General features: G+C 39.5%; 1 protein-coding gene across 1 annotated transcript; it reads left to right on the forward strand.

The window, feature by feature from the left end:
• The first annotated feature begins 13,532 nt into the window (after positions 1-13,532).
• Positions 13,533-24,813, forward strand: amacr (alpha-methylacyl-CoA racemase). The gene is made up of 6 exons (XM_083930067.1): positions 13,533-13,599; positions 14,419-14,675; positions 15,446-15,589; positions 18,490-18,650; positions 21,663-21,849; positions 23,140-24,813. Exons 2-6 carry the CDS (start codon positions 14,429-14,431, stop codon positions 23,547-23,549), a joined length of 1,149 nt encoding a protein of 382 aa, XP_083786193.1. The 5' UTR covers positions 13,533-13,599; positions 14,419-14,428; the 3' UTR covers positions 23,550-24,813.
• The last annotated feature ends 333 nt before the right edge of the window (positions 24,814-25,146 follow it).

A 25,146-nucleotide genomic window follows, 5' to 3' on the forward strand; every position in this document is an offset into this window, starting at 1 on the left:
ACCCTGACACACTGAGATCTGTGCACAGTCAACAGCCATTTAAGGACCGATTGTGCAAGTCTGTCTTAAAACAAAATCCACAGACCTCCTTCAATTTCAAAAAACAGCAACTAAAGCAAATGTAAGGCTGCATCACTCAGTATTTAGAACACATAGACTGTATAAAACATGGACGTAGCATGGCCGTCAAAGTCCGTTCTCTCAACTTGATCCGATCGTCTTCGCCTGCGGGAGTCGCCATCTTGTCAGACTTTGACTCCGCTTCATTTCCTCTTACCAAAAAAGGGCATGTATGCGACGTTGAGGGGAGGGATATGCGTCCTTCTAGCTGACGTTTACCTCCGAGGGGAGTGAGGGCAGTAGCTAGCTGTCACTCAAGAGGCCGCGCCCCCAATTATTCATAAACTTTTACCTCCGATAAAATAAAAACTAGCGTGGTACAAAAAAAAATCACCCCCTCAGTGTTGTCATGGAGATTGACCTAAACATACAGACTAGAATTTCATTTTTGTACCAGGCCTTAAACAGGTTATATTATGCTGTCAAAACGGTCTGTTTAACATGGGGGTCAATGAGAAACTGCTCTATTATGAAACCTGCCCCTAGTGGACACTCGGCTAACTGCAATAATTTCTAATTAACTAATTTCTGGCACTTCCGTATTGGATTTAACAGGAAGTCAGTGTTTCGGGGGCTTGTTAGAACCGTAAATAACCCATACAGACATGTAACTAAACACTTGATCTGTTATGTGTTTCATACTCTTATATGTGGGCAGGGTTACTGGATGGTCAGAGCCGTGGACAGTGCTAAGAAACTAGCTAAAAATCCTTTTTATTCCTCACTGCTCCATCCAGTTCTTGCTGTATTTTCTATGCAAAGACGATGCAGAGCAACATCTGCACCAGTCCACAAATTGCATTGTTTCTAGCCCCACCTTGTAGTATCGGATCAGTGTGCTGGGTACCTCAATCGGTATCATTCACAACTTTTGACAATCGAAAACGCAAAAATAACAATTCCTATGTCAAACAAACTGAACTAAACAAGTCTGCTCGGAGGAAACAAGGCTTTAGACAAATAAAACAGATATCTTCCAAAGTTACGGTTAGTTTTTTGTATAAAATCTCCCTGTATTTGTGCTCCTATCCCTCTGCCACAGCTCATAAATGAAACACCAGAGAACCTCCTGGAGTATAAGCCATCAACAAGGGGCCTCTCAAGAGTTCTCGTCATTAGCTGTCTTTTCTAATCCCAGTTGTATTCAAGTGTCTTGCTGTCTGCCTGGAGATTCTGTCGCCAGGCGATCTTTGGCAGCCCTCTTTTCCTCTTCCCCTGACGGTTCCATATCAAAGCCTGTCTACTGATATTTGACACTGGCTGTTAGCGTGCGCTTGATCTATCGCCATCTTCCAGTTCTGTCTTCTGCCGTGAAGTGTTGTGTCCATGTCGTTATTACTGATCTTGTCTGGCTTGTGGGTTCTTCTTAGGAAGTTGTTGATAAAGGTTTGCACTTTATTGATTGTGGTCTCTGTCATTCTCCCTGTTCCAAAGCAGCACTGATGTTATATCGGAGTTGAAGATATCTGTTTATGTTAGTTGCTGCATCTAGAGTGGCAGATGATCTTGAACTGTAAAAAGACTGTCATCATATGCTGTCCTCGCCTATTCTTGCTTTGACAACTACATCTGTACCTCCCTGTTTGTCAATGATACTACACAGGTGGGTTAAAAGGACTCTACTTCTATATGTCTGCTACCTTTAGGTGTGATTGGTTCAACACTGGTTGCATTCATCCTCTCTTGAAAACACAAAGAGCATGTTTTATACCATGAGAACTGAAACTTTCAAAATGTCCCTTGACCTTGGTTGAACTGAGCCTGTTGAAGCCTCATATTATCTTCACCTTGAACCTACAATAACATCACCTGTTTAAGTTGAAATTGCACACTTGTTAGCAAACAAGCTTTGTGTGCTGTATATGTCTGACATTTGGTGCTAAGCTGGTAGTGTACACAGGGTTTTGAGAGATTTTTTCGTGGTGAAAACAAATGAAATGACTCTACGAGAGCAGTTAAAGTGAACCGAAACAGTTAAACTGTTGGACAACTTAACCTCAGTAAAAAGTGATTATTCTTTTCAAGTTCATCACTATGAGCAACCACTTTCACATTATCATTCCAAAAATCAATTATTGCCGCCTTCATTTTTAATCTATTTCATACACAGAGCAACGACTGTGTATTCTGTCCCTCATCTTTTCATTAGAATAACTTTAGGAATCTCCTCAAGGCCAGTGAGCACATGAGGAATGATTAGCATTTGGCCTTTTGTGCATGAACTGAATTGAAAAAAATAGTTGCTACTTGTTGCAGTGGAGGTGAACTCTGCAGAGGCGGTGTTCAGTGTGGCCTCTATTGATCTGGAGAAACATTTGCCGAGCATACTTTTACTGCCCTGTCCCACATTTATTCAGTAACACACCTTAGAGCTGCAAACACTAGTTTGTTTTACCACTGAGCAGTTTGAACGGACCAGCTAGGAGCACCTTGAAGCGTTTACTCATTCACTTTATACAGCCTTAAAGGTCACATGCTTTGGTGACTAACCATTATTAGTGTACCACTTCCCTGTGTTAGACCAGAGGGTGTTTTATCTCATATTCACAGTAGGATGCAAATAATGCAGCTGGTAAACAGGTTCAAATGCAAACACAGACAACTTTAACTTCAAAGAACAATCCCATCGAAGAACAAAATCGACAGCCTTTTTCATCCACTGTGCTCATGTTATAAATAGGCTGTAGGAAATATATCCATTGTCTAACGCCGTCCCCCTGTAGTTTGCATTGTATAGGCTACGGTAGCCTTAAAGCACTAGAAACAGTTATCTATAAACATCAAGCTCATGTTAAACATAACAGGAAAATGCAATCAGCAGTGCACTCAGTTTGAAGAGGATGCAGCTCCATTGAATTGCCATTGTTTAAAGGAAACAATGACAGAGGTGATGCATACATACATAATTTTGTCAACCAAAGATGAATGATAGTCTGAAGTTATTGGACATTAGTTGTTTAAATTGCCTAATTTGATTTAAGATATCTGATGACAGCAAGACATAATGTTTCCCTGCCATAAAAAGTTAAACCAATCAGGAATTTTAACTTTTAAATGACGCAAAATAACATTTTTTTTTAACATTTCCTTACCAGTCTCATCTAGAAGATAACATCTGCAATAAGTCTCCAATGCAGCACTACAATTCTGGGTTAGAAGAGACCATGAGGCCAAACTGGACAATCTGCAGAAGTTTACACACTACTGATAAGGCATAGTGCACCCTCTGTTTATCATATTTGTGCTGAAGCATAGATGTGGAAATATAAAAAAAACAACTTATGCAACTTTCACCATTCCATTAGTTGTTAACTTGTCCTGCAAAATGTTCATTGTCTCGACTGTGGAAGTCTTCCTGTTAAGTTATTTTACATCCACCATCGATGCTGTTGTAGGGTCCCACTTTCCCTACCTTGACCTCATTTCAATGGCTTGCAAGTTTATCTGAATGATTTATGGCTGAGGGCACTAAACGGGTTCATATCTTCTAATATGCCGGAACTCCTCTGCCCCTATTTTCCTTCCTGGATGGCTTTGATTGTTTTGGTTGTTGCATGTGTTCAGTAGCAAAACAATTAGAAATATCACGTCCTTGCTTTGGCTGCAACAGAAGTGTTAAGTAACTGCTCTTGCCCTCAAGTGACGTTTGAAAATGCTGGTTTAATGCAGAAGCAGTGCTGGGGAAGCTACTTTGAAAGCACATTCACAAACTATATATGTGTAACTGTATATAACTGGAAGAAGTTGAACTACAGCAAAGCTATCCTGTGGAGAAGTATTTCAGTAGACTAAAGAAAAAGCCGTTCTAACCACTTTGTTTGAAAATGATTAATTGAGTTTATTACAAAAAGTACCCAGTTGTTTACAGGTCATACATTTTTACATTATTAGTATTGTATTATTATTAGAGAATGTCCCCTTTGGTTTTGTATACTTTACAAAGTCCATCAGTAGAGTGCAGGTGGGAGTATTTGTTCATGGTTCTCACAGGGCATGGACCTGTTAATTTAAGCCCACAGGACAGTTTGGCATTGGGAGGTAACAATACACTCATGGGGGAGGGTTTATGAAAAAATATGTTTATAACATAGGCTTTGCAGCTGCTCGTTACAACACTCCTGTATACAGATATGATTTTGGAGTACGTGCTGTAGCTGAACTTCATGATGTATCAGTTTCATTTAACTTATCATGTGCATGCAACTACTTCTCAGTTCCTCATTTTAAATCATTATTTAATCCTTTATTGACTGTATGAGTCACCGATTTATTATAATGCATTAGTATACTTGTAATTGTTTCTACTAAGTTCAAGCTTACTTCTTTCAGTGAGGCTGTTACGACACATCAATATATAGTTTCCTTGTATTTTCAAAAACTGTTTTTTCTTTTGCAAAGCCTTCATATACTTCCTAACTTTCCTGCTATCTAATTCTTCAGCTGAATGTGGTGTAAGATACCTTGGGTCATGTCCTACCTGAGGACAAATAGGGAACAGTTCATGACACATTGGTGAAAAAAAGAAAAGAAAAATGCAAACAAACACAAGTCTACAGCCATGCGAGCGGCTCTTTGAGGCTGTATCAGAATCAGAATCGGGTTTATTGCTAAGTATGTTGGACATACAGAGAATTTGACTCCGGCTTATACTTTTCTCACAGTTTCCAAACATTTAACAGGACAAACCTAACCATAACAATAACAATAACATTTACATAACAATAGCAGAACAATAACAGAACAACACAGAACAATAATTTAATATAAAAAATAGAGGTAATATTAAAAATAGGTTAACAGTAACTGTATTTCGTGCTTTGAGCTAAATGGTCACATCAGCATGCTAAAATTAGGTACATTTCGGACTAATTAAAAGACTGACCCGATGCTGGTGCAACATTAAAAGTCTGAGGACCACCAAAGTTATTTCAGTTCGTCCTGAGGGAAACATGGATGTCTGGAACAAATTTCATGGTAATCCATCACACAGTTGTTGTGACATTCAAAAGCCATTATGAAACAATCTATCTGGTAGTTGTTAGGTTATTTCACAGGATACGTAAATACTGGGACCTGCTGGTGGCGCTACAGGAAAAATTCTCATTCTTGTCAAAAATCCCACTATTTAATAGTTGTTGAGATATTTCAGTATGGATGCAAAAGGTCGACTTACCAATGAAGTGATAATAGGAATATTAAAAGTACTGATTCTCTGACACTGTTACCCAGTCTTTCCCAATGTTAGGATTGGGACCCAAAACAAGGCAAAGACTCTTTTGTAATAGGTTGCCAATCAGCAGAGTAAAATCATAACAATGTTAGGATATGTCAATCGATTTTCCTAATTAAAATAGACGGAAAACCTTACGCTACACTGGTCTGATCAGCTCAGATGCTGTTCATGGGGCTGTTTACTCTCCCTTTCTTTCCTTCCTTGCGAACCTTGACCTAAAAATGTGTTCATGCACTCTGGCTGAGGCAACAATGAGTGTGACTTCAGTGATTCCCTCCCTCTCGATCGCATGAATGCATTATGTATTTTTGTAAGTTTGGGGAAACACCAAACTTCTTTTTTGGGTCTTGAGGTGAAAAAGTTTGGGAACCCCTATTATTCTGTAGGTGTGCCTCTATATTTGAAGGTATTTGCTCCTTTTCACGCTTCCTCATGAGCACTTCCTCTTCTGTTTTGGCTGTGGGAGAACATCTGCAGCGTGACACTCAAAACATCTGTCTTCTTCGACCTTCGAAAAGGACTTGGTGGTCTCGCTCCTTTGTCTGGGATTTAGAGACAAGTCTATCCAACTCCCATTATAATCAGCACTTAACAGTAAGGAAACACATTTCCCAAGGATTGCATGAGGTTGTGTCCGTGGGCGGTGACCCCTCAAAGTTGATTTCAACATTGTTTATTTCTGTTACACGAAGTGCATGAGCGTGATTTCTTGTCAAGAATTTGACAAGCAGATGAGGTGGATAGCAGCATTGATTGTACTGGCACAATATCACAGGGATATTTACCATCAAGGAATAAAGTCTTATCACAACACATGCAGTTGTGCCTCATACCTTGAGATTCAAAATGTGGTCAATGTTCATTACATCCCCGCCCGCTCAACTCTGAGACTACTGATCGTCCACAGCACAGGATGTATCATGTCCTTGGCCCCAGCATGTATGTTTATCTCACTTCCCAATGTTTTTCCACAGAGTTTGAGGACACACGATAGGAAACATTGGAGGGGGCGACAGAATACCACACCCAACACAGTAGAACAAAGAAGACAGTTGTTTAACAGGTCGATACTGACACCGGTGTCTACTATGTGACCTTTTGATGGAGATTGAGCTGTTTTCTATCCAATTTGGAGAGCATAAAAATAATCATTATTATTGATATGTTACTCCTGTGTTGATATGATAAATGTATGGATATATTTCACCATATTCATTGACTGATTTCTTCAGATAACCTTTGTCCCAACTTGGCCCGAGATGATATTGGAAACAGCTGGCAGCATTGTTACAGACAGCGCGTCTGTATTTCCAAATAAATACTGAATGTTCCACGGCCTGTTCGTTATTAATGACCAATTGTTTTCTATTTGCTCCACACAATAACTTGAGTCTATCAAAGATGCTATCTGATGATGTAATAGTTTTGCTAAAAATAGCAGCGACAACAAATTTATTACACTGAACAATGCAGCTATTTGTACACAAGAACAGCTCAGTTACCCCTTATTTCCAATACGTGGTGCAAATGTATGTATATTGTGATGTGATGATGATGTTAGTTAACCCTGTTGATATTATTTGTAATGAAAAGATATTATAGAATATACATTTTAGTATAATACAACTTCAGTGCTAATTTCCATGAGATTTCAAGAAACAGTGAATCCTTAAGATATGGATGGCTACTTCTTTCACAAATAGACTTACTTATATTTAGTTAGATTCATGTAAATGTACATATTTAAATTTAGTTTATTTCTGCTTATCCCTGCTCTGCATAGCTGCTCTGCATAGCTGCATGCATCACCAAATGTCTGTACTCAGTATTGCTTGTGTTTTGTTGATATGGTACTGTTCTAATGTTGGTGTCCTTCCTGTTGCTCCACGTGGCCTCTGCACTGTCTTGAGAATGCTGATTTTGTTGCTGTTGCTGTTTTTCTTGTGTCTTGTTTTCTTCTCTGTACATTTGAACCTGTCATTCTGGTCCCAAAACAAGGACTACAATGAATGGTTAACACTGGCACATTTACAGTAATGTTAAGTAATGTGCACAAGTTCCTTTTTATGCCAATGCATCTGCACAAACAAATATCTCTAAGTCAGTCTTAAGATTTCAATAAATATTGTTTTTTCTGATCTACCTTTTTTCAGTTTCACTGAAAGCAATGTTCTCTTTTTCAGGAACACCCTGATCCCATCCACACAGTTACACATTCACACCTGAAAGCTGCCCAGTACAACCACAGTTTGATCTGCTGGTCTTCAGGTCACAGGTTTTGCTTCTCTGCCAACACAGATCGCCTCATACCGTGTTAGAAATCTGGACAACTATGTTGGAGATTGTTTTTCTCAAAGGTATAGAGACTGAGATTTAAGTGGTTCACCATATGACAATACGTGTTTTGTAGCACACCCTGAGCTCCTGGCCAAGGACAATTAGGTGGATTCTCTTTCAGAGCGACAAAACACATGAAAACAGTAGATGGTACTCATCATCAACCCTTCAAACAGATAGTCACAGTATTCAACATTTCAGTCGAGCCTGAACCCCTCCATGTAAGACTATTTACAAGGTAGAAGAAAAAGTAATACATCGATTTCTATATGTGATTTTATATAAATATTATATCATAGCCTATTCAGTGTATTTTAAATGTGTTTTCTTTTAATGTCAAATGATTTAGTTAAAGTTTTACTTATTGTGATATAAAAGGTTCAAGGTTAATTTGTTGTAATTGTACAACACACTGTTGCACAGAAAAATGCAACTTATTTACAAAACTATTTTCATGGTGGAGTAGAGGATGAGTTGACAAATCTTACAGCCTGAGGAAACAAGGTGATCTGTATTCTGGTGGTACGACAGCAGATGCTTCCATAACGCAGCGGGGTGATCATTTAATATCCTTTGGGCTGTGTGCAGGCACATCACCATTATCAGTGATGCTTGGTAGGTGGTTACCAATGACGTTCTGGGTGGTTGCTGGTGTTAATCACGCCCTGCAGAGCCCTCATGTCCTGAGCTGTGCAGAAAACATGGCAGTTTGTAATGTTTCCAGTTAGACTCTTCAAATCGCCTTGTTTCGGGGACAAAAATGACAAGCTTAAAGACTGTTTGAATAGTGAAATGCAGTATTGGATAAGGAAGTGACTCAGAGTTGACAGTAGCAGTGAAACACGCCATCACTGTAGCCTGCAGTCATGGATGCAGAGGCTTATAGGGACAGTGACAGAGCTGCCTGCAGATAAAACGTCTAAAAATAGACCTGTAGCAGCACTGCAAACACTAACAAGTACCTTAACAAATATTAGACATATTATTGCTACAAGAGGCAAATACAGGTAAATATTACTCATCAATGGCTACAGGTGTTTTTTGTTCCAACAGGTGTCACCCAGGAACTAACTGAAGTTTATTATTAAATGAAACTGAAACTTTGTGTTGTCTTTTACTTTAGGACAAAGTCAGAGGTGCCGGTGCAGTTTCATGTAGTTTATTGGGTTGATGTAAATCTCTGTGACTGAGGCAGTCATCCCTAAGCCCTCTGCACAGGGACCATGAATGAGCTCTAAAATCCTCCTGGCAAAATAGATCAGACTGGTATTTCTTACCTACATGTGTACATTTTGGCCTTATGATACTACCTTAAAGGTCAGGAGGGGCTGCAAAGTTACTGTAATTCATACTTTGCGAGCCATTCAAAAATGTCTCTAAATCTAGTACTTGTTGACGTATCCAACTCTTCACCTAAGTTCAGGACCAAAAGGGACAGAAAGACATCCTGGCATTGTCTTTTTATGACTGATATGGTAGCAAGGCAAAAATCAGCCACATTTATGGACGTCTGGAGACTGCTTTATCTCTTTAGGAAGTTACATGAGTTCAAATTAAACTGAATTGTTTTGCTGGCTCTTCTCTCTGCAGGGTTTCAGTGTTTGTGTGATTGCTGTAAGCTTTAAAATACTCTGACCTTTCCTGGTTACCTCATGTGTGGACAGTGCAAGCATGTGAGGCAAGAGCTTATTTCATCACAGGTATTTTTATAAGAAGATGGAATACCCAGTTTTTACAGGGGATGTTGTGTATGGGTTACACAAACTTGGAGCTTTTATATTGTTTGAAAACCCAATAAAAAAAATTGAATTTTACACTTCTATGAAAGAACTGGGACAAACCATAATAACTGGACAACACCTTAAAGATATTTCTGAAACAAGATACAAGTCGGTATTAAAAAAACAGATTTCATTTGTCTAATTTATTTTCAGAAGGGAGACTTACAATTGCAACCATAGTCAGTTTCCTTTCCCATAAATCAAGATGTTTAAGTATCTAGCCACAAAAAGTGCGGGCAAACAATGGATTTAATATTTCCTTGTCTTTCTCCCCTGTGCAAAGTCCATGTGGACAGGTGCCATGATGCAGCAGTAATTGCATTTGTGTGTTTACACAGTGATTTAACATCTCTACCTGCAGCAGCTGCCACAGTCACATTTATATACCCCTAATATACTAACTGGTTTAACAATACGGAAAATGAAGTTTCCTAGCTGCTATTGAAGTGGATTTAACTGCTTGTACTTCAAGTGCGACACTTAACGACCAAAAAACTGCAAAATATTATTTGTAGACTGTTCAGATGTTTATTATGTGTGGGCATAGGGCATGAAATTGCTCACGTGTTTAACTCGGGAGTGCAAAGCTGCTACATGCCACTTTCAGAAAACACAAGTCGGGTCAATTGCCCACTTGACCTCGGAAAGATAATCATAATTTCACAGCAGTAAACTGATCATCCCTGGAAAACAAAGAGTAAAGAACACAGCAAAGACCTGCAAATGCAGCAACAACGTATTTAGGGACCGCAATTTGACTTTTTGACATCTGTTGTATTGAAAAAAGATCATGTCAGCTAGAAAAAAACTGCATGTAAAGGATGGATGTAAAAAACAAACTGCATTTTGCCGCAGCTTGTTCGGGCTGGCTGACGAAAGCTAATACCCATTTTTTTTTCCCTGCCAGTTGTGATTCAAATCAAATTTGATGCTCCCATACAACATAACAGCTAAACCCGATCATGATAGATAAAAAAAGTGAAAACGGCAAAATAAGCCATAACAAACTCTAACTGGCCTAACTTAGCAGAGTATAAGTAGTTTTTCAACTGTCTCAACCAGACACCATATATGTATTTAAAAAAAAAAAAAACTCTTTTAGACAGCTTGACTACTTAAAACTACGAGCCATTATGGACCTGACTTTGTTGCTCGGAGCCATTGTCAAGATGACAGGAAGAGGAATGCCCCAAATTGTCTCCACAAAGTCAGAAGCACTCTGCTGTTTTACATATTTTCTCATTTGAAAGGGGTCAAAAAACATGGCCGGCCTTTTCTGCAGGAATCCATCAATGAAATTGTATCGAAGAATAAAAAGTTAAAGAAATGTAAATCTAAAGCAACCTGAATAGTAGCCTTTGCTAAGTCAAAAATCATTTGAAAAGACACAGATCCTCCTGTGGCATTTCATTGTAATGTCAAGGAATTTACACAAATGAGATTGCAGGTATTTGGATACTGCTGAGATACCTACTTCTGTGAACCTAAGTGACCTACAGCATGAATTAATAAGCAGGCTATAATGCAACGTATCTTCAAGCAGTGTCTCGGAGAATATTTTCTCTTCAGACCGGATACAATAAAACTAAAACTTTAATAAAGTGTAACTTTGATGATAAAAGAACACCAAGTTAGAAGAAGAATTCCTTTATTACTCCCGCAAATGAGGAAATTCAATTTTCACTCTATTATTTTTCATTTTACACACACAAAGGCCTGAAATACACACAAATGCACAGACAGGACCTATGTACACGCAATTAATGGAGAGATGTTGGAGCGAGGGGGCTGCCAGTGACCAGCAGCCCGAGCAGTTGGGAGTTCGGTGCCTTGCTCAACAACACCTGGCAGTGCCCAGGAGATGAACTGGCACCTCTCCAGCCACCAGTCCACACTCAATTCATTGTCCTCACAGGGACTAGAATCAGCGACCCTCCGGTTCCCAGCCAAGTCACCTATGGACTGAGCTACTGCCGCCCAAATTATTCAGACCTACTGTAGACCTACTGCACTTTGCCAGGTATATTTCTCCTCATTTTCAAAGAACTGATAAATGCTACCAAAGCCACCCCATTTTCCTCTTTTACCGGAGGCAAGATTTCATCAAAGTCCAATCCAGGTGTTAAAAATCTTCTCAATGTCACATCAAAGCACACATTTCACAGTGAGCTTTGAATTTTGCCTGCACACCCAGAGGTGTTGCAAAGAGATCAATTCCTACACAAACACGCACAGTGTAGCAATACTGCTCTGACGTCTTTGACAGAGAGAATAATGATGTGCGGTTCTTTAAACTCACAAAGTTGTTCCAGCTCATTGGAAAACACGGTTTGCTGCTGCCCAACAGAGGGCAGCAGCACTCTGCAGCATCTCGGCCTCTTCTCATCCATCAGCGGAACTTCTAGCCACTGATTTATATTAGCTGCTGTACTTTAACTCTGATTTAGTTACAGTGTTTCCGAGCCTCTAAACACGTTTCACTAGAATGCAATCTGCCCTTTAAGTCTGTGCTGCTTTAACTGCTGTTGCACAGCATGCAAGCAAGTAAAACTTTATTTAAAACACAGACTATAAAGTATTTTAGATTTACAACAGTGCAGAACAAAGAAATGTTTGAAGATATTTTGTCACAGCTGTTTTTGAGCTCTAAATTGTTGTTATTAGTCTCTCTCTCTTTCTCTCTCTCTCTCTCTCTCTCTCTCTCTCTCTCTCTCTCTCTCTATATATATATATATATATATATATATATATATATATATATTAAACCAACCACACTGTCTGCCAGTCATTGTGTCAAATCCAAATAGGTGCTTTTACCATAAAAGCTCCAAATTGTGACACAGTGTTTTCGCTCAGCGTCTAATGGATTTTTAACTCGCTCAATATGTCAGATCGTTTTCATATGTATGGCTTTTCTGTGATTGTTGCTGCTCATTCATGCAACATTCATGCTTTTCCTTTTTAACATAAAGTAGTATTTTGCTGCTGCCAATTTACATGTGTATAGAAATCACTGTCTTTTATACTTCTATGCAGAGGCTGTATAGAAGTCTGAATAATGACGCTAATGACATTATATTCCCTTACATGAAGTATGTGCTTTTAAAAGTGGATGAATGCAGAGACTTGAAACTCATCCATTATTCACACAAACATTCTTGACCAAAACATACACCCATTTTTAAAGCTTTTGTTGCATATATATAAATGCATGCTTGTATATATATATAAATATAAAATCCTGGCTGGGGCCCTTCTGAGTGGAGTTTGCATGTTCTCCCTGTGTCTGCGTGGGTTTTCTCCTGGTTCTCCAGTTTCCTCCCACAGTCCAAAGACGTGCACGTGTTAGGTTCATTGATGACTCTAAAATTGCCAGTAGGTGTGAATGGCTGTCTGTCTCTATTTGTCTCTATGTGCCCTGCGATAGGCGTCCTGTCCAGGGTGTACCCTGCCTCACGCCCGATGTCAGCTGGGATCGGCTCCAGCCCCCCACGACCCCGACAGGGACAAGCGGTTGAAGATGAATGAATGAATGAATGAATGAATGAATATATATATATATATATATATATATATATATATATATATATATATATATATATATATATATATATATATAGTATGTGTAGTATGTGTAGTACAGTCTTATTGATTCATATATATATAAACTATTTATATTTTTCTAACTGTTGCGATTCCTGCTAAATTTCTTTCAAGTGAAATGACAAAAACTAAACAGAAAAAAACGACCAAAAAAAACACAATTTCCCAGAAATCTTGCGACAGTGACGTAGAGGTCACCAGGAAGCAGCTTGTAAACAAAGGGTTCGCTTGAGTGTGAAACCAGCGTACACCGCGGGCGGAGTACTCGACGTTATAATGGGGTACACTGCGATGTCCGGTGGTTGACCTGCTCAACCTTTAAAGGTCACTACGGCGAACCAGCAACCATAACATACTGAAGCCATTAGCCGTGTCATTAATATGAAATGAATGTGTAACGACTAGTGTGATCCGCCGACGGCTTCCATGGTCTTAACACTTAACGGCTTCACCGAGCTCTAGGTGTGCAACCAGTGAAGCAACACAAGCCTCCAGCAGTGACCTGTCCCCGACTTGGAAGTAAAGGTAGACTGTGTTTCAATTTTTATATTTTTATGTACAGCTGTTTAACATTACTGACAGGAAGCTAACAAGGACCATGGCTGTTGCCTAGCAATGGAATTCCATTAAAAGGTCTATAACGTTAAGCTAACGTTACTTCTATGGATGTAGATAAAGAAAGTTGCTTCAGGCATGTTGTGATGACATCCATAAATGAACTGAACAGACTTTTGATCAGTGACTTATTTTGAAGTTAGCTAGTACCCTTTCCACATACAAGTTTGACTTTTTAAGCAGGTTTACTTGGTTGTTAGCATGTGTGTTCCTAACTTATGTCACTTTGGACTTTGAAAAAGTAGCTCATTCGTACTTTGACTCTTGTTTCAGAGTCTAAAGTCTAAATATCATTCTCACAGCATGCAATAGTATAACATTATGTACGGTCTCAGGGGTCTGTGAACTTTGTCACTGCTTGTTTCCATATAAAAGCAATCTGTTGTGACTCTCCCAGAGAGAAAACAAATGAAAACAAGACTTCTGATTTAGTGTTTACCCTGCAGAATATAAGTTAACGTGATTAACAGTGATTATAAAACAAACCAGTTATGGCACAACACAGATTTACAGAGCCAAACGAGACGGTTTCAAATGTCTTGTTCCACATTCAGTTTACAATGATACGTGAAAAAGCCACAATCAATAATGAAAATGTAATTTGCAGCCACAATGTGATTTAAGAAGTGTGGCAGTGTTAACACACTTAGAAATTAGAAGTGTAATTCCTATTTACTTCCCAGAATCTAATGTGAGCCTGTGATGTATTACTTATACACTCCCTTATAGTCCTTTCATCATGGCACTGGCCGGTGTGAGAGTTATTGAGCTGGCGGGCCTGGCTCCAGCCCCGTTCTGTGGCATGATCCTGGCCGACTTCGGAGCCAAGGTGATCCGCGTGGACCGGACCAAGGTTGCCATGTCTTTGGACACGCAAGCTCGGGGTAAACGATCTGTGGCCATCAACCTGAAGACTTCGGAGGGTGTGGCCCTGCTCAGGAAGCTCTGCGTCCAGTCTGATGTGGTCCTCGAGCCCTACCGTAAAGGTCAGACCCCCATAAGAGGTGTCATGAGGTCTGTGATACAGAATGGTTAGAATCAAGGGTGGAAGTTTTCACATCCTTTGGTAAAAGCACCAAAACATTGATATAACGATACTTAGTAAGTATTCAAAATCCAGCTCAAACAGTAACATGCCTCCCTAGAGCGGCAATGTTCAGTCAAATGCCAGATAATTAATTGTAAAAGTAAAGTGACTGTAACTAGTAACTAGTCAGATAAATATACTGCAATATAATATACAATATTTTCCTCTGAAATCATGGAGTCGAAGTATTACGTAGCATAAGAAGTAAAGAATTAATGCCTCCAAGTTAAGTGACTTGTACAGTGCTTGGGTAAATGTACTTAGTTACTTTCCATCACTTTTTAGAATTTGTACGTAAAAGCTTTTAAGCTGGGTCATAATAGATGAAGAGTAAGTACAGTTATTTTATATTGTAAAATAAATGAGTTCACAGAAACACTTGCATTAAATATTTTAGTTTGTTATTGGATGGGGGGGGGGGGGAACTATAATTCTACAGTAGATGTACTTTCTGGATACGAACAATCTTATTTGTATGTAAATCCCAGAAGATCCTTTAATAAAAGTTTAGTTAACAGTTTCACACTTCACAAATAATTCAGGGATCAAAAGTGCAAGAGAGCAAGAGAGTCGCCAAGATGTTCACACTGAATGAGAGGCAACATAAGCAGACACTGATAAAGAAATGTTTTTGGTGAATATAATGAATAAATTATTGTGACCACCCAGGTGTGATGGAGAAGCTGGGCCTCGGTCCACAAGAACTGTTAAAGGAAAATCCTCGTCTGGTCTATGCGCGGTTAACGGGGTACGGACAGAGTGGATCTTACGCCACTGCAGCGGGGCACGATATCAACTACCTCGCCATGTCAGGTAAAAACATCCACAACTCCTAATATTTTCATTTGATTATTTACCCTATAATGCAGAATGAATAGCTGTCAGAGGAAGATCCCTCACCTCTCTTTGTGCGAGGCTATCAGTTGTTTTTCTTTGTTTACTTGCATTTTGTTTAGAACAAATTCATCTTTTCATGATCCTGGAAAAGTGAAAGAAAGGTTGAACCCTGAAGTTCGTTTTATAATAACCTTAGAACCATGGTTGTTGCGACAGTGTGTGGGAAGTAAACCCTTTCTTTCGGGTGTATTTGTTCATCACGTGTGCACACAGTATGTTCATGGAAACTTAAACCATCAAGCAACTATTCCAAAAAAATCGAAGGTCCACAGCAACAAATTACTCAGAACAATGTGTCACGATTACATACATACGTGTGCCCCTCTTTAGACCTTTTCAACAGAATTACATTGCTAGGCAACAGCCATGGTCCTTGGTAACTTCTTGTCAACTGATGCCGTTCACATTCACTGGAACAGGAATCAAACGTGGACACTTTTAGAAGGTTTATGTTTACAACTTTGAGAGGGTCTATATGGTCTATACGGTCCATATGGTACTTTAGCATATGACGTAAGTGCAGTTTATGAAAATGTAACAAACCCTCAATCTTTTTTCAGTGAGTTCTCTGTGGTGCTCCATAACAGTGCATCTTCTTGTTATGGTAGACATATTATAAATCCAACCAGTAGTGTTTTTTTAAACTAATTTCACTGAATTAAAATGAGTTACAGTCATTTAGTGGAATGAAATTATCTGCACTATCATCACTTTAATAGTCTTTAAAGAAAGCCTTATGAATGCTGGGCATTATGCCCATTAGTCTGCACTGTACAAAAGCCCATTTTCATCTTTTGTTGTGCAGCACACAAAGAGAACCTAGCCAAGCCTAAAAAAAAACACAAGTAGAGAGGCGTCTGAATGAAGACACAAGGCCACATGTTGCAGCGAGTAAGTAAGTTTTAAAGCTTGGTCCTGCTAATGCACTGATGACAAACTTTTTTGCATTTTGCAAACCGCCCCAGGAAGGATGGATTATAAAACTGTGGCAATGTACAGTAACTGGTGTAGCACCCTATACATACCACTGGAGGGTGACACAGGTAGCCTGGACATATGGTAATTTGTTCCCCAAAGCTATGCATTGGGCGCTTTCACGCCAGCCTTATTTAGTTCGGTTGAGTTGAACTTGAGTGCGTTTCCTCATTTGCTATGGTTCGTTTGTGCAGGTGGAAATGCAGCAACTGTACTCTGGTGCGCACCAGAAGTGGACCAAATAAGCAGGTCGAGACCTGGTAGAAGAGGTGGTCTCGGTCCGCTTCCAAACGAACTCTGGTGAAGTTCGTTTGTGGTGAGAACATGATCGGACCTGGGTCCACACTAACTGAAGAAAGCACTTTGCATTTTTGGAACAACCCAGCTTGCTTAATGATTAAGTCCCTGTCAGCACAACAACAACACGTCAGCATGAGTCTACACGAGTCACCACGGACAAACCTGGAGTAGTAATGTAAGAACTGAGGACCAACGACAACGAGTTTTCTCTCCATTGTGACATTACTTGTGGTGGTGGAATTGTCTCTTGTCACTCTGTTTACATCAGAGCAGAGAGCAGTTCAGGATCTGCGTTCTTGCAACCGCCCCAGACACATCTGACCAATGAGTGAAGTGCTTTTTCCCCCTTTTTTGTTCCAAACCTTTATTGAGCCGAAGTGCAGCTACATTTTGCAGCTCATTTTCACTAAAGCACGTCATCAACTCATTCGGACCAGATCAAATGAATCGGTGTGAAAGCGAACCAAACCAGCTGGGAAAACCCCCCAAAAGCTATTCATTTTCGCATCTCGTGCACACCAGGGAAGTGGACTAGAAACGGACAGGTGTGAAAGCGCCCTGAGTTTCAGTAATGCAAACATAAGCCTATTTCTATTGTAATACAGCCTTCTATCTAATCTACACAATAACAATATGTACAAAAAAAAGGGGACGGTAAGCTTTATTCGGTCCTGGTATGCCTACCCCATTGTTAATCCATTCAATAGTGCTTTTCCAGTAACATCACTCTAAATGATTTGTTGCTATAATGAAACAGCTGTTGTTTTTAATATGTTTATATGCTTCTTCGTTAGTCTGTGTTTTACTGCATCCAGTGTGAACGCTAAAAAGGAATAAAACGATTAATGACTTTAATGCAAGTTTTTCTCCAGAAATCCACCCATCTAATGTTATCTTGACACAAGCGTGAGATCAAACACAGCAGGATGCGATCCAGCATGGACCGAAAATATAAAGACTTGCTGTGAAAAGTTAATTAATCTTATGCCCTAATGATACACTGATAACAAACTTCATAACCGATGATAAACACGTTATTTAGGGATGTTGAAAATTCTGCGTCGATACCAATGTTTAAAATAACTATTTGGCTGATACCAATGTTTTTTGGTGGTTGTTTATTTAAATCTTTGTTGTTAATAATTTAACAATTCCCCCCTTTTATGCATCCCTATTTCTTTCTGGTTTATAGAGCACATACAGACCAAACATAGGGGCGAAATGACAACATTATTGGAGTCACAAGCCACAGCGAGGTTACCTTTTTAGCTGGCACTCTCAGGAAATAAGGGGGAAAGAAAAAGAGTATTTAGTCTGTACTTCTCTTGTTCAAGGGCTTTTGTAATATGTGTATGATTACAAGAGTAGCAAAAATACAAAGGAGCTCTGTGGAAAAGTAACATGATGGTTTAGCAAAGTAGGCATTAGACAAACAAATTAATTTTCTTGCAGTTTCAGGGTTCTGGACTGGCGGCTGCTCTATTGTTCCCCGCTGTTATTACATTTTGTGTTAAGATTTCGTCTCCGCATTTCTGTCACAGGGCTTTTATCCCGGCTGGGTCGTAATGGAGAGAAGCCCTACGCTCCATTGAATCTGATTGCGGACTTTGCGGGAGGTGGTCTTACCTGTGCGTTGGGTATAGTCCTAGCTCTCCTAGAGAGGACAAAGTCAGGGAAAGGACAGATCATTGATGCCAGCATGGTAAGCATTTCAAGATCAAGTTTTACTGGTAGAAGTGATTCATTGAACAGCCTTGAGCAAAGTTGTTTGTTAATCACATCAAAGTGTCTGAAACACGCTGTGCCTGACATCCACTGGCTAAAGTAGAACTAATAAATCCCTTAAGGTGGTGAACTGTCAAAACCTTTTCAATACAGCAACTCCATAAACCTTCATAAAAGTATCCCCAAAGCAATTTCAGTCAAAAGCAACTGGACTTGGTATTTTGTCCAGTTGCTTTTGACTGAAATTGCTTTGGGGATAACGATGACCTGGACAAATGAGAACATGCACAAGCCTTCACCAAAGAATAAAACATAAAACTGGATGCATATAACACAAAAACAATGTAATTGTTATTTAGTTGTTTCACAAAATGTTTTAGATTGTGAGCTGCAACGATTAGTCAATTAATCGATTAGCTATGATTTATTAAATCAATTAAATCAACTATTTCGGTAATCTATTTTAGTCATTTTTAGGGGGAAAGTCCCTGATTTCAGCTTCTTTTCTGACATTGAGGATGCCATCTTGGCCTTTAGGGAAACACTGATCAACATTTTCATCATTTAGTGACTTTTTGTGGAACAAACAAATCAATTAATTGAGAAAACTATCCACACTGAAAAGAATCTAAATCTAATCTGAAATAATCAAGTCTAACCCTTTCTTCACTGCTCATTATCAGCTTTCCACACAGTCAGAAGGCTTCACAGTCCTTTCAAGGTTATTTCACCCATTCGACAAAAGCTCTTCTAGTCACAGGAGTCATTTTGTATTAACTGGCTGAGTACGAGGAGTACTGACCTTTTAGAAGACCTCAAGAGAGAACACACTGTTCTCTCTTCCTTTTAGTTTTTAAAGCCAATTTTTCAATTCGATTTTTCTGCACTTCATTGGCTATAACTAAATGTTTTGTTACACCGATGTTCACTTTTGTGTTCAGACAAAAGGCTGATATTATTACGTCAGACAGTGGATATCTGTTACGGTAAATAATGGCCCGTTTTTTATGAAACTTGGTGGCAGACTGTCGCACGGGCCATGGGAGAACCCATTACATTTTGGAGTTGATCAAGGGGCAGATACACATCATGATAATTACGAGATAGGGCATGACCTTGGTGGTAGAATATGTATCAAGTAAATAGCTTTTTTTAATTATCTATCTTATCTCTGCCTCTCTAGAGAGTGGGCAGTGTTTATTGAGGACAAGGCAGTAATTCAGAGCAATAAAACGGTATTTTCTAATTGTTTTACGGGAATTACGTTACTAATTTGAGACACTGAGGGGGAGAGAAGTCACAAAGCGGCGGTTGCAAATCAGACGGCTGCTCTCCCAGCACGCTGTTATTGGCCGGGGGTTAAACACCCACGTGGGCCTGGCCTACACCCAGAAACGCCCCTGTCCATCTGTAAAGAAGACAATCCAGGCAGGAGGCAGAGCCTTTGCCGAAACAGACATCACCACACTCTTTTAGTGGGTCATAAGTGATGATTGAGAGGGATTACTTTTGTATTAACTGATACTTTTTTAGGATAATTTATTCTACCTTTTTAAGCCTGCAATTTTCAACTGAGCCCTCTCAGGTAGTGTTTTGTTTCCCCCGCGCCATATTCTGTGAAAAAGGCATTGAGTACGAGCCAATCCAAGGCAGAGGGAGATGAGAGGGCACTTCAACATTTTCAAAAACCACTCGTACTCATATTGCTAATTAGTCTAACAATCATATTCTTTCCATCTATTCAGAGATTCAGTTTTATTAACTGCATGGGCTGAAGTCAATCTCAGCATGTACCACTTTTGGCAGGAGGCAGATACATCATACAGTGCACAGGTGGTTTATCACAAGGCTGACACACTTTTTTAGAAGCATTTTAGAGCTGTGTTAAAAGCAGCTATAATCAATGTTTTGTATATTGTATCAAATAAAAATACGGTATGAGAATAATGTGAAAGGGGTCACTCATGGGGATGAAGAGAGCTTTATTCAGACTTCCAGCTCATGTTTAGCTGTCACGGCAACTTCACTGTTTTGGTTCACTCTCCGTGCTCTCATAGGGTCGTTTTCAGTGATAATGCTCCAAACCCCTCTGTGCACTACCCGCTCAGAACCCAACAGCAGAAAAACACGAAGTTAACGCAGGTAACAACTAGCTGGTGAACACAGTGGAGCATTTAGCAGCTAAAGAGTCGAACACATCCCTCAAGAGTAAGTAGAGACCAACACAGAAGAGAGGGAATATTGGACTTTAAAAAAAATCAATTTTGAGTTCACAACCCGTTTCCGCTGCTCCTAAGTGGATGAGATAAATCATGCAGCATGAAAACTGCATTTTTCTCTCTTGTCCCTGATGACTCAGAGCAGCGAGTTGGTAGAAGATACTTGAGCCATTTTAGCAAATTGTTTGCTGTTGTTGGCCTTAGCACACAGTTGATTAGGGGCTACAGTGAGTGCGATCAGCAGTAATAGAAGTGACCATGGTGTACTTAAGCACAACATTATATTTAATGTCTGTAGGTGACTTGATTGCATCCAACCAAGGAGACATAAATCAAGTTTATTATGAGCATTTCAGTTGGAGTTTGAAGATCTTTTATTCATTCAGCAGCAGTAATACCTTGTGCTCAGGTGGAGATTTGAATACATCAAGAGTAGGTGGGAGCCGGTGGTTTATACAGTAAATAGCATCTTTTTTTCACAGGCAAGGACACTGATGCAAACTGTGGAGGTATATGTGGATATTTACTTAACTAATAGAATATCTTTGGGACACAGGTGATGGTTTGCAGGTTGATCTTCTCAATGAATAAACGAATAACCTTGACAGAAACATGCATGCTCTTATTTTCGAGAACTTGGTGCTTTATATTCATTTAGCTGCCATCACCATTTACATATGACTGGGGCTATTATGCATACTATAGAGATGTAAAAATATGTTTCTGACCTTGTGTTCTCCTTTTCTCCTCCACTGCCTGGCCTTCCCCAGGTAGAAGGAGCCGCATATGTTGGTTCATTTGCATGGAAATCTCGTAGCATCGGTATGTGGGACCGTCCTAGAGGACAGAACATGTTGGACAGCGGAGCGCCTTTCTACGATACCTACGAGACTGCAGATGGAAAGTACATGGCTGTGGGAGCCATAGAGCCGCAGTTCTACAGACAGCTACTCAAGGGTTCGTAGTGCACAAATATAGAGCTGCAAGTACAAAAACTGTAATGTGTAACAAGAGCACCTCTCTTTGAATGTGCAATAACGTAACACAGCAGATGCAGTGATTGGGGAAAATGAACAAATTACCTTTGAAGTGAACAACTTGGAAGTAGGAATGTCAGGATACAAGATTTATATCACTATTATTGTTAGAGGAAATATCATGTTTTACCGTTTTTGTGATTAATAATCAGGGAAATAATAATTAGACAGGAAAAAGACACACAAGCATACTTTTGGTCCCGTCCTGCACATAAAACACGTCGGCCTACTTTCTATTGAAAATAGAGGGTTCAGCATATACTCATAGAACTGGAGTTACATCCAGGTAACTGCTATACAGTATATCCCCGCAAGATTCAGAAAGTAAACATTAAGACGGGAACTACTCTGGCTGAGTTTACACTGTTTTAGTCCAGTTTACATTTATGTTTTTTTTTAACCTTGAGTTGAACCTAAAGGGTGGATGATTATCTGGAAGATGTTGGAACATATTCAAAGTGTTGGACCCTTTGCAGTTACTTTTAGATGACATGCTTTGCAAATTTGATATCTATCTTCCGTGAAAACTCCCTGATATCCGAATATGCTCCCACGCCGCAGATTTTTAAGGTGCTTTTTTGGCGGATATAAGGCTGAAATGTCCGTTCCCTCTGACATTTTTACAGCTGTTCTTCTCCAACACTTCAGGTGGATGACACAACTCCTACACCAGCACACACTTGTTATGTAACTCACATGGTTCGTTCTCAGAGGGCAACAATGCAGGAATCAGGACACCAAATATCGTAGCTTCTACAATTCTTCTGATTGTGAAACCGTTTTGTAATCACGGCTATGGCAAAATCGGTTAATCCCGACATCCGTACTAAGTCGTCAGGTTGATTGCAATCATCATGTTGGTGACCACTCCTCTAGGACGCAAAACATTCATTTGCTTTACAGAGCGGTGTCACGATTACACTTTCATTCTTAAAGTCATGATTAGATTACATTTTCAATTTTAACTTTTCAGAACTGACGAGAATGATTTTGCTACACTAGTGATTCTTGATTTGTAAAGATGCCCTCTATGCCCTGATAACTGTCATTCACATTTTAGAAGGATTGTTTGAAGAGAAAGACTGCATTGTATCTGGTTTATGATTACATTTAAATAATTGACTAGAATCACAAATACAGCTTTGTAATATTAATTGGGTTGGTTCTTTTCCCCATTCAGTTACATTTGTTTCTTTTTTTTTTTTGTTAGGCTTAGAGTTGGATGCTGGAGCGTTACCTCCTCAGATGAGCTTCACCGATTGGCCTGAGCTCAAACGGATTTTCACGGAGCGTTTTGCTTCAAAGACTCAGGCGGACTGGTCAAGGATTTTTGATGGGACTGATGCCTGTGTTACACCTGTGTTGTCTTTCGACCAGGTGAGCTCACACCCTCATAACCAGGAAAGAGCTTCTTTCATGAAGGACTCCGGCGGGGAGGAAAGCCCCCGGCCAGCCCCGGTTCTCTCTCGGACTCCTGCGGAGCCCTGTCTTTCCTCAGACCCCGTTATCGGAGAACACACAGTTGAGGTCCTAAACGAGTACGGGTTTACATCAGCGGACATAGACCAGATGCTGTCATCGGGGATTGTAGAGTGCGATACTGTTAAGGCAAAGTTGTAGATATATAATTAAATATATCGGAGATGCTTGAATGATTTTCAGTCAGAACTAGAAATTCAAACTGAGAAGCTAAGAAAAATACAAAAGTGAGAAAGCATGGAATATATTTCTCCATCTCCCCCATTCATTCTCTCAGGCCCGAAGAACCTGGTGTACTTTTTTGAAAGAGTTTAAACATCCCACACACTGAGCTGTAGTGAAGGCGAGGCTGTAGCAGTCTCAGAGGGCACAGAAATGAACTTAGGCAATTAGTTACAGTTGTCAACTCTGAGTTTTTGCCTTCTCTGCTGCCCTCTAAGTTTGAAGGATTTATTTTTCCTCAAAAGTTTTCCAGGTTTGCATGTGTGTAAAAGTCATTCGTGTGTAAATACAGTGTTTACTGTATTGATGCACTGTTTATACCAGGCAGTTACTCTAAATGTTAATACAGACCATCTCCCAGCACAGCTTTTATTTTTCAGATAATCTGGTGTTGTGATTATGAAATAATTGGTTGGAAGTGACTGGTAGTATTTTTGACCTTCAACAACAACAGAGACATGAAATTATGTAAACAAATTGTGACTTTATCCGCCATAAAACACACAGTACAAGCGAACAGAGACAGCAAGACACGTACGGTCCATCCTTTCTCCTCTCCTGGAAATGACAAACAAAACAAAAAATAGTTTTGTTTCTCTATGTGTCAAGAAGAAGAATAACATACGGGTTATGTTAGCTCACTTTGCTATGCGGTATAAATCAAAGATGCTAGCTATGTGCATATTAAGGAGTTTGAGGGGAATAAGAATATAAATCGCCACATTGCACTTATTTTTCCTAGAGACATAAAACAATTGTGTTTGCATATCCTGAGTATTGCAGCTCTATTCATCATAAGCAACGAGGCCCTGGAGTGATGAAGGTCATTAAACCAGCAGAAAATAATTTGAATAAAAGATTTTTGTTTATCATTTTAAAAAAAAGGAAACTTCTTAGGGGCAAAACTAGATATTGGATTTTATTATTCTCATCAGAAACATTTCCTACATTACGATTAATTCAGTTTGTGTCATTCCATGGCTGAAGATTGAAATGATTGCTATTAAATGATTAAAAGCTCAGGCGCTGTGTCGTGGGATGCCTAATTATAATTAATGAACGTCATTAATGTAAATCAAATGCAGTATGTCGATATTATTTCTCCTGGTGTTTGCAAATTCAATCAACATGGTTTCTAAAGTGTGAGAGAAGTGTTGAAGCTAATAAGATACTAATTTAGCCGTCGCCGCAGGAGATACATGTAAATTTAATCCTGGCTGTATAATACATTTGTAAAATAATCACAATGCAATTAAAATATGTCCTCATGCATGAAAGCTAAATACTGTGTCATGCCACTATGAGCACATGATGTGAAGGTGAGAAGGCTACAAACAGGCAGCAGCATGACACTGAACCAGGATAAGAGAAACTGACTTGTAGCTGGACAATATGCTTACGGATTGTAGGTACTGGTAAGAGGATATAGTGCAGATTATAAATGTATTCCATTGTGCATATTGTCATGAGCCAATTGGTTTAAAGCTGTACAAGGTCAAGACCAAGAATGCAATGG

This window comes from Echiichthys vipera (genome assembly GCF_963691815.1).
Source record: "Echiichthys vipera genome assembly, chromosome: 16".
Classification (NCBI taxonomy): Eukaryota; Metazoa; Chordata; class Actinopteri; order Perciformes; family Trachinidae; genus Echiichthys; species Echiichthys vipera.

Excerpts from the sequence above, each read along its gene's own strand:
- amacr (XM_083930067.1), top strand. The coding sequence starts at position 14,429 with ATGGCACTGGCCGGTGTGAGAGTTATTGAGCTGGCGGGCCTGGCTCCA. Across the intron at positions 14,676-15,445 it reads CCTCGAGCCCTACCGTAAAG|GTGTGATGGAGAAGCTGGGC; the intron begins GTCAGACCCCCA and ends GTGACCACCCAG. Across the intron at positions 18,651-21,662 it reads AGATCATTGATGCCAGCATG|GTAGAAGGAGCCGCATATGT; the intron begins GTAAGCATTTCA and ends GGCCTTCCCCAG.